Below are 22,852 nucleotides of genomic sequence, written 5' to 3'. Positions count from 1 at the left end.
ATAATGAATTTCGCACAGGAACTATTTAGGTTCGTCCTCCTACCTTCGGTCTTCGATCCATTAACCAGCATAAATCATATGTGGAAAGTCCTTCAAGAGCAGCGGCGAAAAATAGACAAGATAACATTAAAAAAGCTGATTGATCGGATGCCTCGAGTGTGTGCTGCAGTTATAAAAGCGCGGGGAGGATATTTTGAAGAANAGTCGGCAAGAAGAAAAATTAAAAACTAACCTTGAAAACAGTAAAAAAAAAAGACTTCCGAAACTTTGGGTTTTTGCATTTCGCACTTAAAAGAGTTCTACTTACGCTTCAAATAACATCGAGACCAAAGTCATCTTCAGCATTAAAACGCGCAGTTGTGAATTCAGATTTTACTGAATTTCAGGTAATTCTTTTTTTATATATTCTTCTGTAGACGTATTTAAAACTGTAATATTAAATTTAAATTGCTATTTATGTTTAAAACATTATACTATTTTTATTATAAACTATTTATTTAATAGTATTTTAGATTCATGAAAAATAAATAATGATTTTAAAATTTGTTTATTCTTATATATAAAAGCATAGACCAAAAATATTAAAAAATTTAAAGATACAATAAATTTTGATTTTAAAAGATAACTTTATTTAACTTATATAATTACTAGCTAAATACCTGTTCTTCATACGTGTAATCGCTATCAATTAACAGTTTCCAATCATGTGATAAACTTAAAGTCATGCATCCAGACAATTAATAAACTAAAATCATTTCATTTCTATTAATTCTTATTTTCCCTTTCCGGTAATTTGGATTTTTAAAAAAAAATAATTTTTAGTAGTTCCAAAAATAAATATTATATTTACTCAGCCTCATGCTGTTGCTCACGGCCAACCTGTGATAGTCACACTTTCCCAAAATAAAGGCCTTTTTCACCATTAATTTTGCGTACAAAACGTAATTCCTTTTTTGTTTCAATTAGATACCTGCAAACAACATCACGCGTTGGTCAGTCAGGCTGATTCAATACGCACGTGTGACATCACTTTCAGGTGTCCTATTAAATCTAATCCATCCCATCTAAGTTGTTTCAGAGTTATATTTAATCCAAGCCTCAATGTCGCAATGTTAACAAGCCAAACACAACCACGTGATTAGGTACAACTATGTGATTTCAGCGGTGTTCTCCATCTCGAGTTGCAAGTACCTAATTACTGTTGATTTCAAATTATTAAGTTTCATAGAAGCTCTTTTCAAAAGCGGAACTAAAAATAAAATAAGCATGTGATTTTTTGATGACTTTAGAAAGACCTAAAGCCCACTTATACTATTCACGTTAGCCCTTGAACTTACCTAACGTAAAGTAATTAATTATAAAAGAACTTGCGATGAACTCCATTTTTTATTAAATAGAGCTATTCAGTGACAAATAATATTTATATTATCTTCTAAATAATTAAAAATAAAAGCGACTGCTATTTAATTTGTAACAGTGCCCAAAGCTAAACCTTAACAAAAAATTCATTTTTCAAAGGTTGAATAGATCAATTGACATTTTCAATGATTTTCATACTCGGGAGCTAAATTAAATCGACATTTCGCTATACAGATTTCAGGACGCTAGCTATAGTAAAAAAAGAAATACGGACACACAAACTGTTCTTTTTATTCCAGTTTTTAAGTTATATTTTTTAATCATGGCTTATAAGAAATACCTAGAGATTTGGCGACTTTAAGATTTTGGAATAATTCTTTTTTTTTTTTAATTTCTTTCTTTCATTTATTTATGCTATTATTATTAGTATTATTATTATTTTACTTAAAAAGCGAATTAATACCTTACAAATAAAATACCTTACAAATCAGTTTCAAAGGTTTATGAAAAGGAAATATATCAACTTGAAAAATATTTTCTTGAATATCTTCGCAAATATATAAATATCTTCTTGAATTTTTGCGTAGCCCCTCGTAGTGCACTTCTAGTGTTCACAAAAGTTCCAGAGCTTTTTTTTTTTTTTTTAAGTCGTCTGTACTTCTGCAGTTATTCGAATATAGAGGGGAAAAAATTGTTTTTCATCATAGTTAAAAAATATATTTATTGTTTTCAAGAACCTTGTGGCTGCTTTTTGGCTGATTTTTCGGGTTGTCGGCAACACAAATCGATAAGAACAGAATTAATTGTTATATTTCTATGCTATGTTAAAAAATTTCATTGCTTCACAATACATCGCGATATTTTTCAATTTAATTATTTTATCATTTTTTTACTTTATTCAATAATTTCGGTCCCAAATCAAATTAATCAGCACTCACAATTATATCGTATTATATAATTACCGGTATATTAAATTTTCGACATGTTATCTTTGTGTTGTGTTATGTTCACGATATTATTACATTCGATAATTATAATTATCAATAATGATCACTATCTTTACTTTTCGATTTGTAATGAAATTATCGCGATATTGTCATATTTGATGCATTTGATGCTTATAATGTGTTGCCGGTGGCCTGAGTAAACCAGAATCTACCATTGCTCTTACGTGTTAGGAAACGTGGTTCCATTGCTCTCTGCAGAACCTTAAAAATTGCAGGTGTTGCTGGTATACTTTTCAGGAAAAAAAGGAGGGCTTAATCGCAAAAGAACGGTGCTGTTTATATTTTGTTTTTTATCGCTTTAGAAAAATTAGTCCGTAGTTGAATAGTTAAGAATTTTTTTTTTAAATTTCGATTTTATTTAATAATTTCATAGAAAAAAGATCCCTATTTTTCCGCCACTACATTCACTGCTAGAATTTTCATTCTAAAATTATGGTAAAATAACCTCTAGCAGTCCATCCCACTTTTTCTTAAATCAAGTTCAAGTCATTAAGTGTTTAATATAACGCTTGAAGACGCTGTTGCTCAGACGTTTAAGGGGCTGAATTTTTGTTGAAAGGGGCAGGGATTTGATCCTTAGTTATGTCTTGATGTCCACGCAGGTTTTGATCAATGGGTATCGATTTATCTGGGTCTAAAGGTGGTTTGTACGCAATTCTGATAGCATTGCCACAACCATGTAGAGCCTTAACCTCCATGATGACGACATGACCCACAATGGTCAATTACTAACTAATTGTAAGTTCTTTGCTCTAAACATTTCGATTTATACTTTTACTTGCTTGTAAAAAAATTTCATTTTAGCTGTTAAATGATTAAAAGAAATATATTTTTAAAACTTGTTTCTGAAAATAACTCTATAGAACTCAATAAAGTTTCCCAACATTTTTCAACTTCAAATTTCCTACGTCGAATAGCAATTGTAACCGGACCGGAAGTTAATATTGTCCCCCGGAATCTCAGAAATCATTAACATATGTTACAATAAAATATAATGTTTGACGACTAAATCTGTATTTCAGTTTTGTTTTATTTGTTGGAAAAAAACTGAAAGAAATCATAATTTAAATGACTTCTTGACCTCATTCACTTGAAAAATCCAAACTAAATCAACTAAACCCCAAAAAATAAACTTTTAAATTTTATCATATATTTTATGCTTTTTTATATTCTCAAATTTATATTTCTATAAGTTACTTTATTTTAAAGGATTGCGCATAAGACTTTTTATGTCCTTTATTAGCTATTTTTTATTCCTATGACTAATACTGTAAGGAATTTTTTCCTTCTAATTTTTTATTCCATAATTTTTTAAGTACTTTGATTTTGATTAACAATAAAGAGCTATTATTTCTATTCAAACTATTTAACTTTTTTATTTATTATTATTTCCCCGTTAAGCATATAAAATCTTACTCAATTATTTTAAAAATAATATATAATTCGTTATAAATTTAAAAATTGTTTTCCCCACTATTGGTTAAATAAGACTAATCATGCAAATTTTTTATCATGTTCAGAAACGATATTTCAATCTTGTGTACGCATCAGATGTTGAAACGTAAGCCTGAAAGTCATTAATTCCCGATATGTGATTAAAATTTTCATTGTCAGCGATAAAAAGTTTTCTTTTAAAAAAAGTAGGTAGTAAAACAAAATTAATTTTGACAATTGAAAGCAGAAGTTCTGCATTATATTTTTAAGAAAGATATTTCAGAGGAATTATGACTGTAGAACTATTATATAATTTCCCTTTATTTCAACACTTATGCGAAAGAACACTTTGAATCATTTCTTCTGTAGCCATTCCAGTTAATAAATTTATGAAACACTTTTGCTTACGCAAAAATTCCACCTCTATTTTTTACATCGCAACTACATCTATGTATCTTCACAAAAGGCGAACTTTAACTTTCGTAACAGGTCATTTAAAAAGCTGAATAAAACTAGATAGAAAAAAAAATAAATAGGCGTCATCTTCCACAAACGCTTTTGTAAGCTGCACTACGTGGTGCAATTTTTTATTCCCGCTTCAATCCTTACGCTTCCTATACAAGACGGTATCACAATAAAGAATCCCGTTATAAAAAACCATCCTACAATTTGTGCCCACTGTCTGAAACGGACAATGACTTGAGGCTGACCATAAGATGACTCGTTCATGCGATGAGCTTTTCATAGAAAAATGAGGTTAGAAGAAGTTTTACTAGACTTGTAATTAACCAGTCGGCCACTTTTTCATTGTTTAATCTCTTTAAGTTTCAATTTCGGACCAACATTCATCTATAAAGATCAGTTTCAGATAAGTCCGTATTTAGGTCCCTCGCTCTGTCGATTACATTGTGAAGCCCTCCCCACCAAGCGCTTTAATAAGAAAAAATATTTTCATAAAAGTGCGATAAAGGTGGAGAGATGCATCATAGAACAAAAGATTATCGAAAAATTTTCAATAATTAGAAATGATTATTTGTTTTACTTGCGTAATTTGATATCTGAGTACCTGATTCGTTACATCAACACTATTTTCCCAGTGGTGTTCGTAATGTAACTGAGGGGATGGGATTTAGCATTAAAGTATGAAACTAGAATTAATAATAATAAAAATATTTTGCATTGAGTGGGAGAATAATTTTATTAATAATAAAAATGAAGATATTTTACTTTTAAAGTGTGAAACTAATTTTAATAATAATAATAATATATAAATTGAGATTTCACTTTAAACTAGTTTATATAGTAATGCAACTAAGAGGATTATGCCTTAAAATGATTAGCTAGTTTTTCCAAATTAATGGTGCAAATATGCCAAAACAAAGTGTTAATTAAATGATTATTTGAGAAAAAATACAATGGAGTTAAATTTCAGAATTAGTTGTTTAAATAAGCTACTTCCATTGAGAGTAAAATTAATTTCTTATCTTCAAAATGTCCTTTTAAGACTCAGACCTTAGAAACCCTCAAAAAATCAATTAAACTTTGCACCTTAATATCATACAAATTTGCAGTAACCTTAATAAGGCGTTAAATTGAAACATGTTTCGCTTCTACTTGAACCATAGCATCGCAAAATCAAGTTTAAAAACAATAATAATCATTGGTTCAACTGGTCATTATCTTAAAGTTTCAGCTTACTTGAGCGATGTTATTTTTTAACGCTCTCTAAAATATTTAATAGTGTACACTTTCAGAAAAATTTTTTTAACTTTAAATTATTATAATCAGTGCCTTGAACTTTATTAAAGTGAAAATTTATAGCGGACTTGTATGATACTAAGGTTCAACACAATCCTATATTTCTAGTGTTCGTTCTCAGAAAAATCAGTTCAACAGTGAACCATAATATCGGTGCTAGTGCAATAATTGCGTGATAATTTGCAGCAAGTTCGTATGGTACTAAAGTTCAACGCCATTCTAAATTTCTATCAGTGTACTTTCTCAGAAAAATTGGTTTAACATTGAATCATAATATCGATGCTTTGAACCATAAAACGTGAAAATTTGCATGATACTAAAATACAACACCATCTTCTATTTCTAACATTGTTATAGATACTATTTGAATTTTTGAATTCTAAAGAATCTTGTATTTACTCCACTATCCATCCAAAACTAATGTTTTCAAATTGGGGTTAAGCAAAGTCCTGAGGGCCACTACACAACTCTTAATTTCACATTTTATCCATCTTTTCAAAAGTGGATGCCACAATTTTTTTGGTTTGTTTATTTATTTAGTTATAAATTTGTATTCACCCATTTTCGTGTTTTTTATATTGCTGTTGACAAAAGTTTCATAATTAATATAATGAGTATGATATCCATTATTTTTTTCGTACATTTCACGTTACAAATTTAATAGAAGCGTAGTTGAAATAAATTCTTTCATATCTGTTACATTTCTATATTTTTTAATGAGTTAAAAATAAAAACGATGAATAAATTATTAATAAAATTTAGTTTTCATAAAATGTATTAAAATTGAAGAGCGAAAATATGAATAATCTTTCAAATGTTAATAATTTTTTTCTTTAATTATTAAGTTTTAATCAAATGTTTAAAGTAGGTATGTAATTAGTACAATTGCTTTCTTCAAGTCATGTTTATAACAACGAACTTATTGCAAATTAAATATTGAAAAAATCGTTTTTTTTCTGCCGAAAATACGAACTGTGGGTCTAAACGAGAATTGTGTAATTTTTTAAAGACATACTGAAATTATTTTTAATCGATTTTTGATTCAATTTTAAAGCATCAAAGTGTTTTCTAATATTTGAAGTGTATTTTTTCTGAAAAAAAAAGTTTCATTTCTTTTCCTTTAACTTAATAGTAAAAACAAAAAACTTTTTTTTCCAACTGATATTTTTTGCTGTATTAAAGAAACTCTCTATTTTTACACTTATTGTGAATTCCTTTATGTTAGCACAGAGTTTTGAAATTTAATTTTTAAAATACTGCAATATTAGTTTTGAATTACAATAATACAGTGTCAATTTTTATATTTTATTTACACTTTTACATTACATTTTTATATTTTATTTACACTTTTACATTACATTTACATTACATTTTTTAAATAATATTCCACATACAATTTTCTAACACTTTTTAATATTTACAGTTGTTCCTTAGAACGACAACTTTAAAATTATACAATTTATGTTGCAATTTCAGTTTTCAATAACAATTAAATCGGCGAATGTTATAGATGCAATAAATATTGCTGTATCAACCAACTTTTTCAGAAATTACTCTATTGCACTCACAGAAAAATCGGTTTTGAGTTACACCATAATACGATGCAAAGTCAATAAGGTGCTATTTTATGCTATGTTTCTGATCACAGTTTCATGAAACCAAACGTAAGTATAATAATATGGTTTAATAATTCAACTTAGTTCCATAGAATGGTAACAGAGATTTCGAGAGATACTGTGGTCAACATGCTCTGAAGTTTCTAAATCTCTAATTTTAAAATGAAGTTTCTAAAACTTTATTTAAAACTCTATTGATGGTTAGAAAAGCACGAAAATGGCATGTTTGAAAATTTGTAAGAAAAGCGAGAAAAATATTCTATTTACCTCTACTTTTAATCTTAAATCACTGATGCGCATCCTTTGATATGATTGTCAGAAACAAGGGAGTTCTAAGATAACCTACCATGATGTCTCAACTATTAACATCATTTATATTTAAAAATCCTACTAGAAACCTACTCTAGATAATCATCTGAGCAATAGAGCGACGCGATCGACTCTCTAACGGAACTTCATATTTATAAGAATATTTACACTATAAGATCATTTACCCGTAAACATAGGCTATATCTTCTCAAGCGGAAAGTTTCATTTGGCGGTAACTGTAAATTAGTAAAAGGAAATTTCTTATTTTTTTATTTTGAAAAAAAAAGAAAATAATAATAATAATATATATACATACATTAAAATACATAAAAAGTTAATAATTTTGAATGTCATTGTCTTGAAGCTAAATTACTTTAAGTCGATACTTCTCAATAATCTTACGACATAAATCTTATGTATTTGGGCTTAACTTTCTAAAGAAATATGTTGAAATGTGAGAACTTTTTTTTTATTCATACATACTTAAAAAGGGTATGAAAGAAGAGAATAAGCTTATTGAAACATTTTTAATCCGCTTTAGATACAAATCTTCTTTTGGTGATAAAATGCTCCCGCTACAAGATCCGGATGTTTTTAAAAGTGCGATTAATAAAAGCTTTTACTCAAGCGAAAATAAAAAAATAAACGTAAGGATATGAGAATAACTTAAAAAGATATTATACCTCACTATTTACTGTTAAAAATGGAATCAACAAATCAAGAATCGAACATATTCGAACGAAACGAAAAAAATAACAATTAAGTATCAAACTAAAACGGTAAAATATCGATATTATCTATCAATATTTTGAAAAATAATATCCGGCAAATTTTTCTGCTTCCTTGATGAGGAGTTAAAGTAGAACCTTGTTTAAGTTAAAGTTCAACAACATTATCGAGTCATCAATCTTGAAACAATTTAATTGATCCCATAATAAGGTTCAACACGACGTCTTAATAAGGTTGCAGCAAACTTGAGCTGTATTATTCTTCAAGGCAACTCAAAATATCTCTAACAATGTCGAACTTAATGAGCAGCACTTCTGATTATCTAGAAAGAAATTAGAATTTCTGGGAATTCTAATTAGATTTTTAATCTTCGGTTTTCTGGAATAAACAGATATATGTGTCAAGAGAGTGATTATATGTCATTTTTCTTTGGAGTACGGCAGATTGTTAAAATGCATAATTGCTTTCCAATCATTTTGTTTCCTTGGTCATAAGCAAATTGTTAAATTAAAAGTCTTACGTATTATTCCATTTCGAATAATATATGCCATATTTCATTAATAACATATTTTATAATTAAATTTTATGAATTAATTAATTTTTGATATTCTTTTTTTATTTTTTTAATTTTTTTTTTTGGGGGGGGTGGAATTTTGAATGATGTATATTAAAGAAATAAAAAATATCTCTGCATGCAGTTTTGTATTTATATCAGTATGCCATTTGGGGACTCCACTACCTGCTCGCTTCGCTCACGAGCCCCCATTATTTATTCGTAATCATTTCGGTTTATTAGCGGGAAACAGAGTATGGCATTGAAATTAAAAAATATTTAATTGAATGATCTCAAAATTGCATATTGTATTAACTCAGATTCGGTTCCACAAGCTCTTCCCACTGTTTCTTTTAGGATAAAATTAAAACCTTATAATTTCGATTTGTTACCGTTGTATTTCCTCTACAAATTTACTTTAAATTCTAAATTTCGTACCACATCATAGACTGCGTAATAAATAACCACGTAATAGATTAGTTTATTTATAATATCAAACCAAAATCTGGGTAACGTTGACCCACCTAATATGGTGCCCCTGAAAGAGTGGCCAACAAATCTAATGCGCCTAAATTGAGAATGTCAACCCAGGCCCAGGTGGGCATTAGAAAAAAAAATTTTTAATTGAATCTATCATATAAATATAATCTATAGTGTGTTTATACACTAAATGCAATATAAATTATCCAGTAGTACAAAAACTATATTGTAAAATAATCGTAAATACTTTATCATTAATTAACCCATAGCGCTATAATCCATAATATTTGATTTTAATAAATATATTATTAAGGATATATTACTACAAATAAAAAAAGTAGAATAATACTTATTACTTTTAAAATAACAAACTGCTTATCGTCAAGATACCAAAATGATTGTCAAGTAATAATGGGGGTCGGTGAGCGAAGCGTGCTGGTGAAACATGGTGCAAAGACCCCAAGTGACGTACATTTATTAAAATTGAAAAACTCGTGCAAAAAGTATCAAAGTTCGTTATTTCTTTAATAATTATCATTCAAATTTGTTAACAAAAATCATCTAAAAAGAGCACAGAAAAAAATTTCAGAGATCGTTATTTCGAATGTCGGCCATTATTGGTATGAGATGGCCTCCCATCCCAAATTAAAGCTTCAAATGTGTGGTATTATCTTTACCAAGTTTTATGCTCCTATGATTTAAACTGCGATCATTTCCCTTATCTGCAGTACTATTTTCAGATTTTTACTTTTAATGCTTTCAATGATATTTTTCAATTTAATTGCAGGTAAATAATTTGATTTACTTTGTTTTATACAGTCCACTTAATCCAAAGTAACTCAAGTTCAACCAAATAATAAGTACAGAAGGAAAGTACTCATAACGAATGTTATTCAATGATCACCACCCAATGGTTCATAGTACAACACCATGTACATTAAAGCTTGGTTAACAATCTTCCTTAGTTAAAAAAAATTCCAAATTGTATCACAAAATTTTATCACAATAAAATTATATTAATAGATAAACTTTAAAATATTCCTCGCAATATTGCTTCCTGTATAGAAAAATTTTAAAGAAATTAAAATTGGTGCAACACTCTACCCTATACCTAAATATTACTAATTACTTTGAATTCCGTCTAAGACTGAAATTTCTTTTAATTTTAGGAATCTGTAATGATGTCTTCAAAGAATTTTTTCTATGCGTTTGTTTTAAGTTTTTGGGTAAGTAGACATCTTTAATTCAAATTTGGACAATAATAATGTACAGCAATTTTACAAAAAAATCCTTTCAGAACTAAAATTTTACATCAGATACATATATCATTTCCGCTAAATCTCATTGTAACAATACATTGAAAGATTCTTTTTTAATAAATAAAAGAACATTTATGAGGGAAAGCTTTTAGTAAAATATACAATACGGAAAATCTCACCTTTTTGGTGAGAAGAAAGTTTGTATCCCTTATTAGTCGTATTCCTTTGTCAGTTGGAAGTTTGTATCCCTTAATAATAATTTTGCTTTTTGCATTTTTCACTTTATTTTGAGAAATTTAAATCAAATTGAAAGATTTCTGCACCTAATTATAATAGTCATTTCTCCAAAGATAAAATATTTAAATTATAACTTTAAATAAATATATATTACTTCTTATTAATTTCTTTAATAATCGAAAAAAATTTAATTGTTAGGTAAACAAACTTTTACATGACATTAAAGAATTTAAAATTATAAAGTAAAATTTTTATAAAAACAAACTAAAACAATTTCATGAGTAGTGAGGAAATCAAATTTTAAATATACGTCTTTTTAAAGTGGTCAGAAACTATTCGACCGATTTTGTTCAAATTTTGCATGTCGTCATTTAAAATTTCAGTTCTTAAAATGGTGTAAACGCTTGCATACCTCACAATAAACAATATATTCGACAATTATTAAAATTGATAAAAAAAATAATTAATAAATATTAAAAAATTTTACTCTGAATTATCTTTAGAAAAACTCAATTTACAACTCAATACAAAAATTTTTCGATGTACTTAAAAAGTTTCTGCGATATAGTGTAACATGCAAAAAAGTCAAATTAACATTAAGGGGCCCAAACTCACGATTGTTCTCTTTGCCTAAGCTATTAAACCAGATTGAGGCTAACCCCCCCCCTTATTTTGAGGGTCATGAATCGAAATTTGTCGAAAAGCAGGCATTTTTATTCAGAGAAAGTATGTTTTTATGTTTTATTTCCTAACTGAAAATCTTATTAATCAGCATATTTGAGGTTAAGCCCTCAAACCATTAAGATCGGGAATTCCAGTGATTAAATCAAAAGTTATTCTAGTTTTTCACTTTTTTTTTTTGCTCACTGGGCCTTTTATTTAGTGTTTTGATTTTATGAACACTTATGCATGTAGTATACAATATTTTATATTGTAACCGTCGTTGAACAGCCGACCCAATTTTTGGATTTACGACTACTAATATTCAACTCCCGTATCCTTGTAATTTTGAACCCAATCCAGAAGACGAGGGAACACCTGAATTAAGAGAAGTTTGAATTCGCGGAGGACTTTTTGATGAAACTAACTCGCATTTGCGTAACATGGGGAGGAAGATCACGAGAACCCTCCACGGTTAGTCTGACGGCAAGGGGACTCTAACCTTTGATCCACAACCACTGAAGCACTGTGGTCGGTGAGAGCCGGATGCGGAATTTGTATCGACCAGCCATTGCTGGGATTCTTACCCGATTCACCTCATTATAAGGCCAGCGCTTTTTCCCCTGAGTCATCGTGACTCAGTTAACAGTATGTGATAAATTGTCTTTCTTTAATTAAATACAACTATTTTCTTATAAAATGAAAAGACAAATAAGTAAATCTGTCCACTCCCCCCCCCCCGACGAAAAATGCTTTCCGCTACGTTTATATTGTTTGAGAAGTTTACTAGTGTAACTTGTGTTACATAATAATATACTGAAACATGTGATTAATCAGTTTAAAATGTCATAGTAAGCTTAAATTGGCTTAAATCTAACTTCTGTATGCAAATCTGTTATTCAGCGTTACTTTTGATTTTATTATTTAACCTTTTGACGCAGCTGGGAAACCGATATCCCATAAATATTTTTTTGCTGACGCTCTAGTTACGAGCAAAAAAAAAATTTTTTTTTCAATTATGAAAAACAGTTTAATAGTGTAACTTAAACTAATCTGCTACATTATCGGAATCATATTTCTAATAAAATAAAAAATCCAAAACATTTAAATCGAATTAATTTTTTTTCATTCATATTCAAAAAATAATCCATAATTTATTTTGTAAATTAAGGAAATTTCAATGATGAATAACTGTTTCTCTTAGATCTAAATAACTGCAAATAAGTGCAAATTTCAAAAATTATTGCTTGGAAATGAGCCATGTTCGGAGGATTTAACCTTTTACGAAGAAAGTGACACCGCTGTTTATAATGCTGTATTTCATAACTATAAATTGATAAAATGTTAAATATAATATTTTTTTGCTCATTTTGGCCTAAATTAATACAAAATAATAAAAAAGTTTAAAAAATAAGTTTAATAAAGATTCTGCGTCAAAAGGTGAATACTCATTTTCTCTTTTATTAAGCAGATAATTATTCTAATTTATGTTTTGCCTGGATTCTAAAAATACATAACAATAAGTGTGTTTAAAAATCACAGTACTTAAGCAAATTACCTTCAAATTCACGTACCCACTCATAATTAGTATCAAAAACTATGCTTTTTGAAAAGAAATTTTATTTATTTATTTTAAATTCTAGGTAGGACCTTTAATGGCAGTGGTTGTTAAAGAAGGTCTCAAGATTGTGAAGAAAGAAGAAGACTATAAACCTTCCGGTAAGTCTCTTGTGCTAATTATAAAAAAATGGGTCGATAATATATTCAAAATTTGGGATAACACCAGCTTGCTTTACTGATATATTTTTTTTTACTCATACGCATGCTACTTTTGTTAGTCATTTCAGTATTTAAATAAAATCATCTTTACAAATTCAAGCAACAAAAACATTTCTCGTAATTAAAAAAATCATAAGAGCCGCTGCCACCAAGGTTTTAAATGCTTATCTTTATGTTATATTTTGTTTTGTTGCGTAAAACCTATTACATTTAGTAATTTAAATATAGAAATCTATGCCGGGAGTTGTATGAAATAAGAAATATATATATACCAGGGATCTGTCCAGACATTCTGTGAAAGGCCCTGTTCTTGTAAAATTGTGAAAAAATTACTCGTAATTTGTGAATATAAAATAAACGTTAAGTCACATTCTTTCAACCAGAGTCTTGCTTTTATGAATTTGTGCAAATAGGGTCCGGTTATTACAAAAAAACTTTTTCAAGGAGTATTTAAATTGTAAATAGTTACAAGATTATGCCCAGCACTGTAAAATTATAATAAAAAAAATTAAATTTTCAAAAATAAACAGCAGTTGCTGCTTCTAAATTAGAGATGCAACATACAAATATTTCGTATTTAGCCTATGCTGAAAGCAGAATATTCATTTCGGACAAATAAAGGAAGATGCGTCTGCCGAAGACAAAACTTAGTTCGTTTACATGTCTTCCTTTTTTCCCCGGGGAATGGTTTATTCGTTTAACAAAATAATAATGAAAATAAACAAATTTGTGATGGGTCCATTTTTATAAAAAAGATATTTTGTAAAAGATCCGTTAATGGACGCAAATCTCTTCTAAACAGACCTCTGCATACTAAAAATTGGGTTGGCCTTTCAATTACAAATTCAACAAATTACAAATAAGTTCACAATTATTAACTAAACTTCTAGTAAAAAATGCTATTCAAATTTTATTTGCTCGAAAATAAACAGCAATTTAAGTGCTTTTATTGGGAATGCATTTTTTCTTACCTTTTTCGTAAGAAAAAGTGCTGACTATTTATCCCTTCCGTAAAAAAAAATTTATTTTCGATATCTCTCGAGATCCTTATTTTAAAAGCTCCCACTTGAATAGATCTCACTTGGGAGTAACGAAGAAGAGTGAGACTATGATTAGATGGTGCCGGATATAAATCTTAACATTTATATTGAAATTTTAAAAAATAAAAATAAAAAACTCAATATGAACTCAAAGTTAAAAACCATGCAGTGTTATGATTGGTGCTAAGAAGTTATATTACTTCTCTTTTATTTATTCTTATTGAGTCTCGCAATCTTTATTCATTCGGGTTTTTTTTTCTCTCTTTCAAGCACGGATAGTTATTTTTAAACCCAGGTAATCGTACATTTCGTTGTGATTTCATACTGGTAAAATGTTTTTTTCTTTTATTTACATAATACTACAACAATTACGTATTTTGTTTCAAAAAAATGTTCTGTATTTTTGTGGAAAATATCGTCAAGGAAAAAAAAACGATTATGAAGGCAAAGCAATTATCTGTAATAATCGCAGTTTATCTGTAATAATCCTAGTTTATCTGCAATAATCACACATCTATTTTCAGCAATTTTTACCGACTTTCTTACTTTATATTGGTTTTATTTACATAATACAAAATAATACATTATTAAAATCTTGCTAATAAAACAGTTTTAGAATATTTATGATTTTTTAGCATTAAAAATTCGTAAAAATTGAAAACGATATGACAATTAATAGAAAGAAAATTACTTTAATCTATTTTCTTTTAAACATAACTAGCTTTGCAATTTGTATACTTAATTCTTCAAAAACAGAAAATGGAACACCCGAAAATGAAAAAAAAGCACATTTAGTTGGCGCGCTATATGTACCAGACAAAAGCAATTTCAGTTCCACAAATAATATTTTACTGTTCGAAACACAAATCAAAGAATACAAATATTTCATTCAAATAGGCAATCGATGAAGGAAATGGGTTGAATAGAAAAATGAAGTCATTTATATGCTGGCTTAAGAATATATAATATGGAACATGCAACTGGAATTAAAAATGATCACGTCCAGATTCTACGATATTTTATTTCTACAGATTACGCGTACCAAAGCCGCCAAATGGTCTATTTAACTTTTTATAACACTCTTTACAACCTAAAGAACACACTGGGCAGAAACATTTTTATTATCTCTTAGAAATAAATTGACATAAAGTGATTGGTTTACTAAACACATCAATAAAACCATCAATATTTTGATGACAGCCCATGTTAAAGAAATGGAACTTGAGAAATGATCATGTTATTAAATGGATTAAGTGACCTTGTTGATTTAAATGGATCTTGAAAGAATACTACTATCAATGTCATTTGATGGCACTTTTTCTTTAACAAAAAGCGTGAAAGTATATATTATTTGACAGAAAAGTCTGACAAATTAATATATGCTTTTATTTAATATACACTGCACTGTTTTTGGAATTGTTATATTATTTGATACAAGTGAAATTAGTATACATTCGCCTCACTGAATATCCGTTCTTCACACGTGATGAAAAACTAAATAAATAATCAATAAATCAGTTTTGTTCAACCCAACGGAATTATGTGCTAAACTAAAAGACAAACTCCGACACAATTATTTAAGCTAATACAATTGCAGGGTATTAATTTTTATTATTTGTTACCCTACGTTTTGGCTTTTCGTTATAAAATGGAACAAAACATGGTTTAAGAAGCTTATCTCATCAGTATAAAGATTAACTATATTCAATAACATTTTGCTTAATGCTTCTGCACAAGGCCAAAGCCGATAGTCAAAAAAAAACAATTACTTTTACCGCGCCCCTTGAAATAATGATTAATTTTTAACATTGCTTTTGAAAGCTAAATACAATTCCTTTCCCTGTAAAAAACCTCGATGTCCACAGTTCTTAATAGTAGATATTATAGTACTTATATTAGTATATTCAGTATTCAGTATCTATTAAAACAACACAATTAGCATAATACCATTAGTACCTATGACAATAATTAATTAAGCATCTTTGATATCAATAATATTAAGGCGAATTTTTATAGTTCTTCTATGTGAATAACTATCTTTTCACCATAAACTTAAAATTTTGTACAATTTTTTTTATTTCAATTTGTACCTATTACCAATATTGAATAAGCATCATTAACGTCAATAATAATATGGCAAATGTTCATGGTTATTCTAAACGAATCAAGTCGAATCAAGAGAATCGCTTCACCAAGTTAGTAAAATGATGCAAGTAGATGCAAAAGGATCCTAATCGAGGCATAATGCAAGTCGATGCAAAATGTTTCCAGTTCACACATGGTAAAAATAAAGACACAAATATAAACCTACTTATCATGTCAAATATAAATTCTAAAGTTTAAATTAAGTTTGTATTTTCACTTGTCACTTGTATTTTCCAAATTTTAACATTTTTTTTTCCTACGGTGAAGCAAATATCCTTACAGTTTATTTTCTAACTAATGTTCGAGTTATTTCTTACAGCTGTACAAGTCGCCTGTACGACAGAAGCTATAATGGGAATTGTAAAGTTTCGAAAACCTTTTTATGGTCTTCTCTATGCCAAAGATTATTTTGAAGATTCCTGTACAGCCAGGGGAAATGGCTCAAGAGAGATTCATCTTGTGATTCCAACTAATGAATGCGGATCTATTTCGGTCAAAAATACAGTTAAGTGCATAATTTTATAGTGATAATTTCGTATCCAAAATGAAATACTTACTATCTACGCTGTTTCATACAATGTGCAAAATTAAAAAAGAAACACACAGAATAACTTTTGATCTAATGGATTTTCAAGCACCAGGACAAAATCTTAATCGTTCAAGACCCTGGTTTCAAATATGCTAACACTAATTAGTGTATGTTTCAAGCTACGAATTCAGACACAAAAACGTACGTTCTCAGAATAAACATGCCATTTTTTTCTCTACTCATTCGGATTCCTGACCCCAAATTATAGAGGGTAGCAATCTGGGTAATCTGAAAAATACATTCCCCATAGAGTAAGGTGAGCTATCCAAGGTTTGGATCCTTAATGTTAATGTTATTTATTGCGTATTTCGACAGATCTCGAGAAAATTAGCTGATCGAAATTCGTAATTATAAAATTTGTTTAACAAAAAGTAATTTTATACAAATAATTAATAGTTATTTATTATTGTTTTATTTAATATTAGAAAAAGTTTTTCATTTTAATGTAGGCAAATTTTTACATCATTTCAAAGAATGTAATTTTAAATTTCGAAAAATAAATATCGAACAAAAGTGCAAATCAAAGGGCATATTGGGAAACCGAATTTTAAATACACGACTTTATAAAATCTGATAACTCAGAAACTATTTGAAAAATTTCTCTCAAATTTTGTAAAATTCAATTCTTTAAAATGATGTAAAAAAGATGTATACCTTTTACTGGAAAATTTATTCCTACAATCATTTTACAAAATAATAAAAAACAATGCTGAAGATAATTCCTTGCATTAAATTAGAGCTAAAATAAACAAACAAAAAAAGTCCATAACTTAAGAATTCCTACATTTTTAGAATCGAAAAATTATTCTATATCAGTAATTTATTCGATATTTCTTTCATTTAACATGAAAATAAATCTTCAAAATAAATGCGAAAGGTAATTTAAAATTAAAGATCAACATAGTTGAGAAAATGAAAGAAAAAAATTATTTTGTAATTATAACTCATCATTTTAATAAGTAATATCAGGCATCCATAACTCATTCTAACAACTTTTTTACTGAACTAAAAAATATCAACTATTCAGAATTAGAAAATTTCGCTCCATTGATCCCATGTTCACTGTTCCATTGAAATTTAACAATATTTTAAAAATACATTATGTTAAACCCACATTTTCATTAAGCACAATTTATAATGCATATCTTTCTTTTCACTAACTTTTTTTTCCATCTAAAATACTTAGATTTAATTACGAAAATTCAAACGAAAGGTGAACGTAATGGCTTTTACAGCACAACGATGGTAAACGAACGCAGATGAGCACAGGTAACGTCAGTTCGTGAATAGTCACGTGACTCCCCGTTTCAGAGGAAACGAAAATAAGCGTTTTTTGCTTAAAAACAACTTAATAATTAACACTCTTAGAAAAGTAATAACATGTTTTCTGGGAGTTTTGAAGGATTCTGAAAGCATTAAGATTTTTTAAGAAAAAAACTGTCCGTAATTTTTCCTTTTCTGGGTTTAAAAAAAGTAAAGCCCAAAACCACGTAATGTGTTTATCTTCATAAATTTAAAATTAGCTAACTTAAAGTCTTAGTTCGTTTATTCAAAGTTTCGTCTGTATGATTTTAGTTAGCTTTAAAAATGAGTTCAGGTGAACGTTTGGTAAATGAATTAAAAAGAAAAAAAATATTGTCTCTCTGAGTTCGCCTTAAATGAAGACAAACTGCTGATGAATTTCAAAGAACTGAAGCTGTTTTTTTTATTAATTTAATCAGCTGTAGCTTCTTATTGGGAACGCCCCCTCATTAAAATGGTGATTGATGAGTCTGCAAATTCAACAGCGATACGATTCCCTTCTATTTCCTGTTAATCTGAAATAGTACGAAATGTTTAAAAATTTGTAAACAAAGTTTTCTAAGCACCATGATTGATAAACCATTCAAGAATGCTTCAAGCTTACCTCATGTAATGTTCTTAAGCAGTATTTGAAACAGAAATTTAGGCTTACCGGTGAAAAGATTTTTTAATCCCAACGAGCCAGATGGATTTAAGATATTAATGGCATGATATGAAGGAAGAAACTACAATCAAAGCTCGTGTGCCAATTTACAATCTAGCTGGCTTTAAGGACTCGCTCTCTGTTTTAGTGATTTTCCTCTTGGCCATAGATGAACACAACTATAATGCAAGTATTATTTTTTTATTTCTTTTAAAATTTGTTACCTAAACTAAACGTTTTTTCATAAAGAAAATGCTACACAGGAGAATGGATTGCTAAAGGTCATTGGATTGAAAAGTCGCAGCCCGTGCAAGGATTAGTACGATTGTGATATGGGCAGGTTTAAATGCAAGAACTAAGATTATTACAGCCTTTACAAAGGCTAAAATTCATTCAATGCATTACTAAGATAAATTTAGCAACAACTTTCTCACATTGAAAGACGAACTAGTAGTCCAAATTTTGATATTGTTTTTTTTTATTCCAAGTTTTGATAAAAATGTTTTTTGTTTTTTTTGCAAACTTGTAAATGCTTAAACTAAAGACAATATGTGAAAAGCAAAGTCAAATTTTGAACTATACGTATTATGTGCTCTTGAAATTCAATCCTAAGAAATAAGATGACTTTAATTATCTTGTGTTAGTTAATCATTCTTCGCCCGAAAAATTATTGTTAACAAAATTTAAAATAAATTTTATTTTTAAAAAAAAATAATGAAAGTTCAATTTTGGTATAACTCTTTTCCTCTGAGATAATAAAAAAAGATAGAGTTCTACTAATATGTCTTTACCTGATGAAATTTTTCCATCTATAATTATTTCATTCAATCCTAAAATTGAAAAAAATTGTTTTATTTTATTTTACTTTAATTCCCCATATTTACAGCATTTTTTTTATCATGCGTGAATTAATAGTTCAATACTAATGTTATTTTTATTACAACCGAATGTTTCATAGAGTCCTTTTTACAAAATATCGATATATCCTGAACCCTTAATTTATTTTAGTTTTCTTTACCTTAACTCTCTGTATTTACATAAGTTTTTTTCCTGCCTAATTAAGTATCTAACTACTAAAATTACTCTTAATCAACTGAGTGTTATAAATATAATTTCCGAAAACATTTGTTTAAAAGTTTTTTTTTGAAGCTCTTTGCAAGGCAAAATTAATAAACTACTGCTTACGTTCCTTACACTCGAGACAAAGATTTAATTTTAAAGTATATCGACAAGGGTATCGTTCTTGCCGTAAAGAATTATTTGGGAAAAATAGCTTAACATTTTAAAGGTTAGTAAACTATTTTTAAAGTTGCCAATTCGGTGAGATTCTTCCGACTAGATAAAAATCATTAACATGTTTTTTCGACGCTCTTTGACAAGAAAAGTAAATAAATAAAAGCCACAGTTTGAGTGTCTTACACTTGAAGCAGAGCTGATTTAAATAATTTTGAATTGTATATGCCATCTTGCCGTAGTCAATTATTTGGGTTTCAGTACAAACGAATAGTTTTTAAATAATTATGCTACAAAACCTTTTTTACTTTTTCAAAACTGAGGCTCTTCTTCATATTGACATTTTGCGTGTTTTTCAGAATAAACGTAGATAGCGCTGGCTACGGATAAGCTAAACTTAGCCTAACAATCATCATAAGTTACTGTGATAAGTTATGAAAGTAGCATATTATTCTAAAAAAAGCATAATTTCCTACGACTTAAGAGCCTTTGAAAAATAGTCTTAAAACAAATGAATAATTCTTCTTTTTCGAAACTTTTTACTAGCCCAGATAATACAACGTTAAAGTAACTTTTTTGATATTAACAAGCAAACATTTGTCAATTTCACAGAACTGCGGCATTTCATCATAATGACGTAAGCGCCACTTTCATTGATGGCTCTGTAATGGTTAAAAACACGCATAAATTGTCCGATTAGTCAAGTATAACCGTTACAAACTGACAACAGTTTTACTTTTTTGGCAACAGCTGGTAGCCTCTGTTGCATACGCTTTTTCTCGCTCCTTGAATATTTTGATTTTACCCATTGTTTTAAGTCTAATTTCACTTATAATTATAAAAATTTGAAAATATCAATTTAATGTTTTAGTAAGCAAGCTTTCTATACATAAATATTGCTTCAAACAATGTCTTCGTCAAAAATTTTGTGTAAAGCATGTACCGAACCAATTCTGGAAGACTCAGATGGATTAACATGCAAAGGTGAATGCAATTCTGTTTTTCATTTTCATTGTGGTGGTTTCGCTGAAAGAGCTTTTAGAAGACTTACTGTTGATAAAAAACAAAAGTGGACCTGCGCACAATGTTCAAANAATAACATGTTTTCTGGGAGTTTTGAAGGATTCTGAAAGCATTAAGATTTTTTAAGAAAAAAACTGTCCGTAATTTTTCCTTTTCTGGGTTTAAAAAAAGTAAAGCCCAAAACCACGTAATGTGTTTATCTTCATAAATTTAAAATTAGCTAACTTAAAGTCTTAGTTCGTTTATTCAAAGTTTCGTCTGTATGATTTTAGTTAGCTTTAAAAATGAGTTCAGGTGAACGTTTGGTAAATGAAAGAAAAAGAAAAAAAATATCGTCTTTCTGAGTTCGCCTTAAATGAAGACAAACTGCTGATGAATTTCAAAGAACTGAAACTGTTTTTTTTTATTAATTTAATCAGCTGTAGCTTCTTATTGTGAACGCCACATCATTAAAATGGTGATTGATGAGTCTGCAAATTCAACAGCGATATGATTCCCTCCTATTTCCTGTTAATCTGAAATAGTACGAAATGTTTAAAAATTTGCAAACAAAGTTTTCTGTTGTTGTTGTTGCTAATTCCCATCTGGTCTGACGGGGTCAGACCAAATCAATAAATCCGTTGACATTAAAAAAATCCGAAACCAGAATGTGAGAGGAATGAACGTCGTTCCAGTCCAGCCCTAAACAGTTCAAGATGTGCTCAGGTGATGCCTGGTTTTTTTGGCATTTAGGGCAAAGAGGAAAGATCTTTTGATTAGCAGAAAATGTGAGACTTTTCAGGTGTCCACTGGCCAGTCGGGATAAGCAAGTGTTGGTTTGCCTTATAGTTACGAAGTTTTCTAACCATTCAAGAATGCTTCGAGAATCACCATTCAAGAATGCTTCAAGCTTACCTCATGTAATGTTCTTAAGCAGTATTTGAAACAGAAATTTAGGCTTACCGGTGAAAAGATTTTTTAATCCCAACGAGCCAGATGGATTTAAGATATTAATGGCATGATATGAAGGAAGAAACAATCAAAGCCCGCCTGCCTAGCTAGCGGGCGGGCTTTGAATCTAGCGGGCTTTAAAGACTCGCTCTCTGCTTTGGTGATTTTGCTCTTGGCTATAGATGAACACAACTATAATGCAAGTATAATTTTTTTATTTCTTTTAAAATTTGTTACCTAAACTAAACGTTTTTTTATAAAGAAAATACTAAGCAGGTGAATGTATTGCTAAAGGTCATTGGACTGGAAAGTCGCAGCCCGTACAAGGATTGGTACGATTATGATATAGTCAGGTTTAAATGCAAGAACTAAGATTATTGCAGCCTTCACAAAGGCTAAAATTCATTCAATGGCTTACCAAGATAAATTTTTGGCAACAACTTTCTCACATTAAAAAACGAATTAGTAGTCCAAATTTTGATATTGTTTTTTTTAATCCAAATTTTGATAAGTATGTTTCTTTTTTCTTTTTTGAAAACTTGTAAATGCTTAAGCTAAAGGCAGTATGCGAAAAGCAAAGACAAATTTTGAACCATGCGCAGTATGTGCCCTTGAATTTCAATCCTAAGAAATAAGATGACTTTAAAATTAAGAAATAAGATAATTGAGTCATTTTTCGCTCGAAAAATTATTGTTAACAATATTTAGAATAAATTTTACTTTTTCAAAAAAAATTTATGAAAGTTTTATTTTGTATAACTATTTTC

At 28.8% G+C, this 22,852-nt stretch overlaps 1 protein-coding gene across 1 annotated transcript in view; it reads left to right on the top strand.

Moving 5' to 3' along the window:
- Positions 1 to 292: 292 nt before the first annotated feature.
- Positions 293 to 22,852, top strand: part of LOC122271332 (uncharacterized) — a 39,412-nt gene continuing 16,852 nt past the window's right edge. The window contains exons 1-4 of the mRNA XM_043052269.2: positions 293 to 386; positions 10,415 to 10,471; positions 13,045 to 13,120; positions 16,685 to 16,869. Coding sequence (XP_042908203.2) covers positions 10,424 to 10,471; positions 13,045 to 13,120; positions 16,685 to 16,869 — 309 coding nt within the window. The 5' untranslated portion in view covers positions 293 to 386; positions 10,415 to 10,423. The remainder of the gene's footprint in view (positions 387 to 10,414; positions 10,472 to 13,044; positions 13,121 to 16,684; positions 16,870 to 22,852) is intronic.

This window comes from Parasteatoda tepidariorum, chromosome 7 (genome assembly GCF_043381705.1).
Source record: "Parasteatoda tepidariorum isolate YZ-2023 chromosome 7, CAS_Ptep_4.0, whole genome shotgun sequence".
Classification (NCBI taxonomy): Eukaryota; Metazoa; Arthropoda; class Arachnida; order Araneae; family Theridiidae; genus Parasteatoda; species Parasteatoda tepidariorum.
This window is presented reverse-complemented; position numbering and strand designations above follow the sequence as displayed.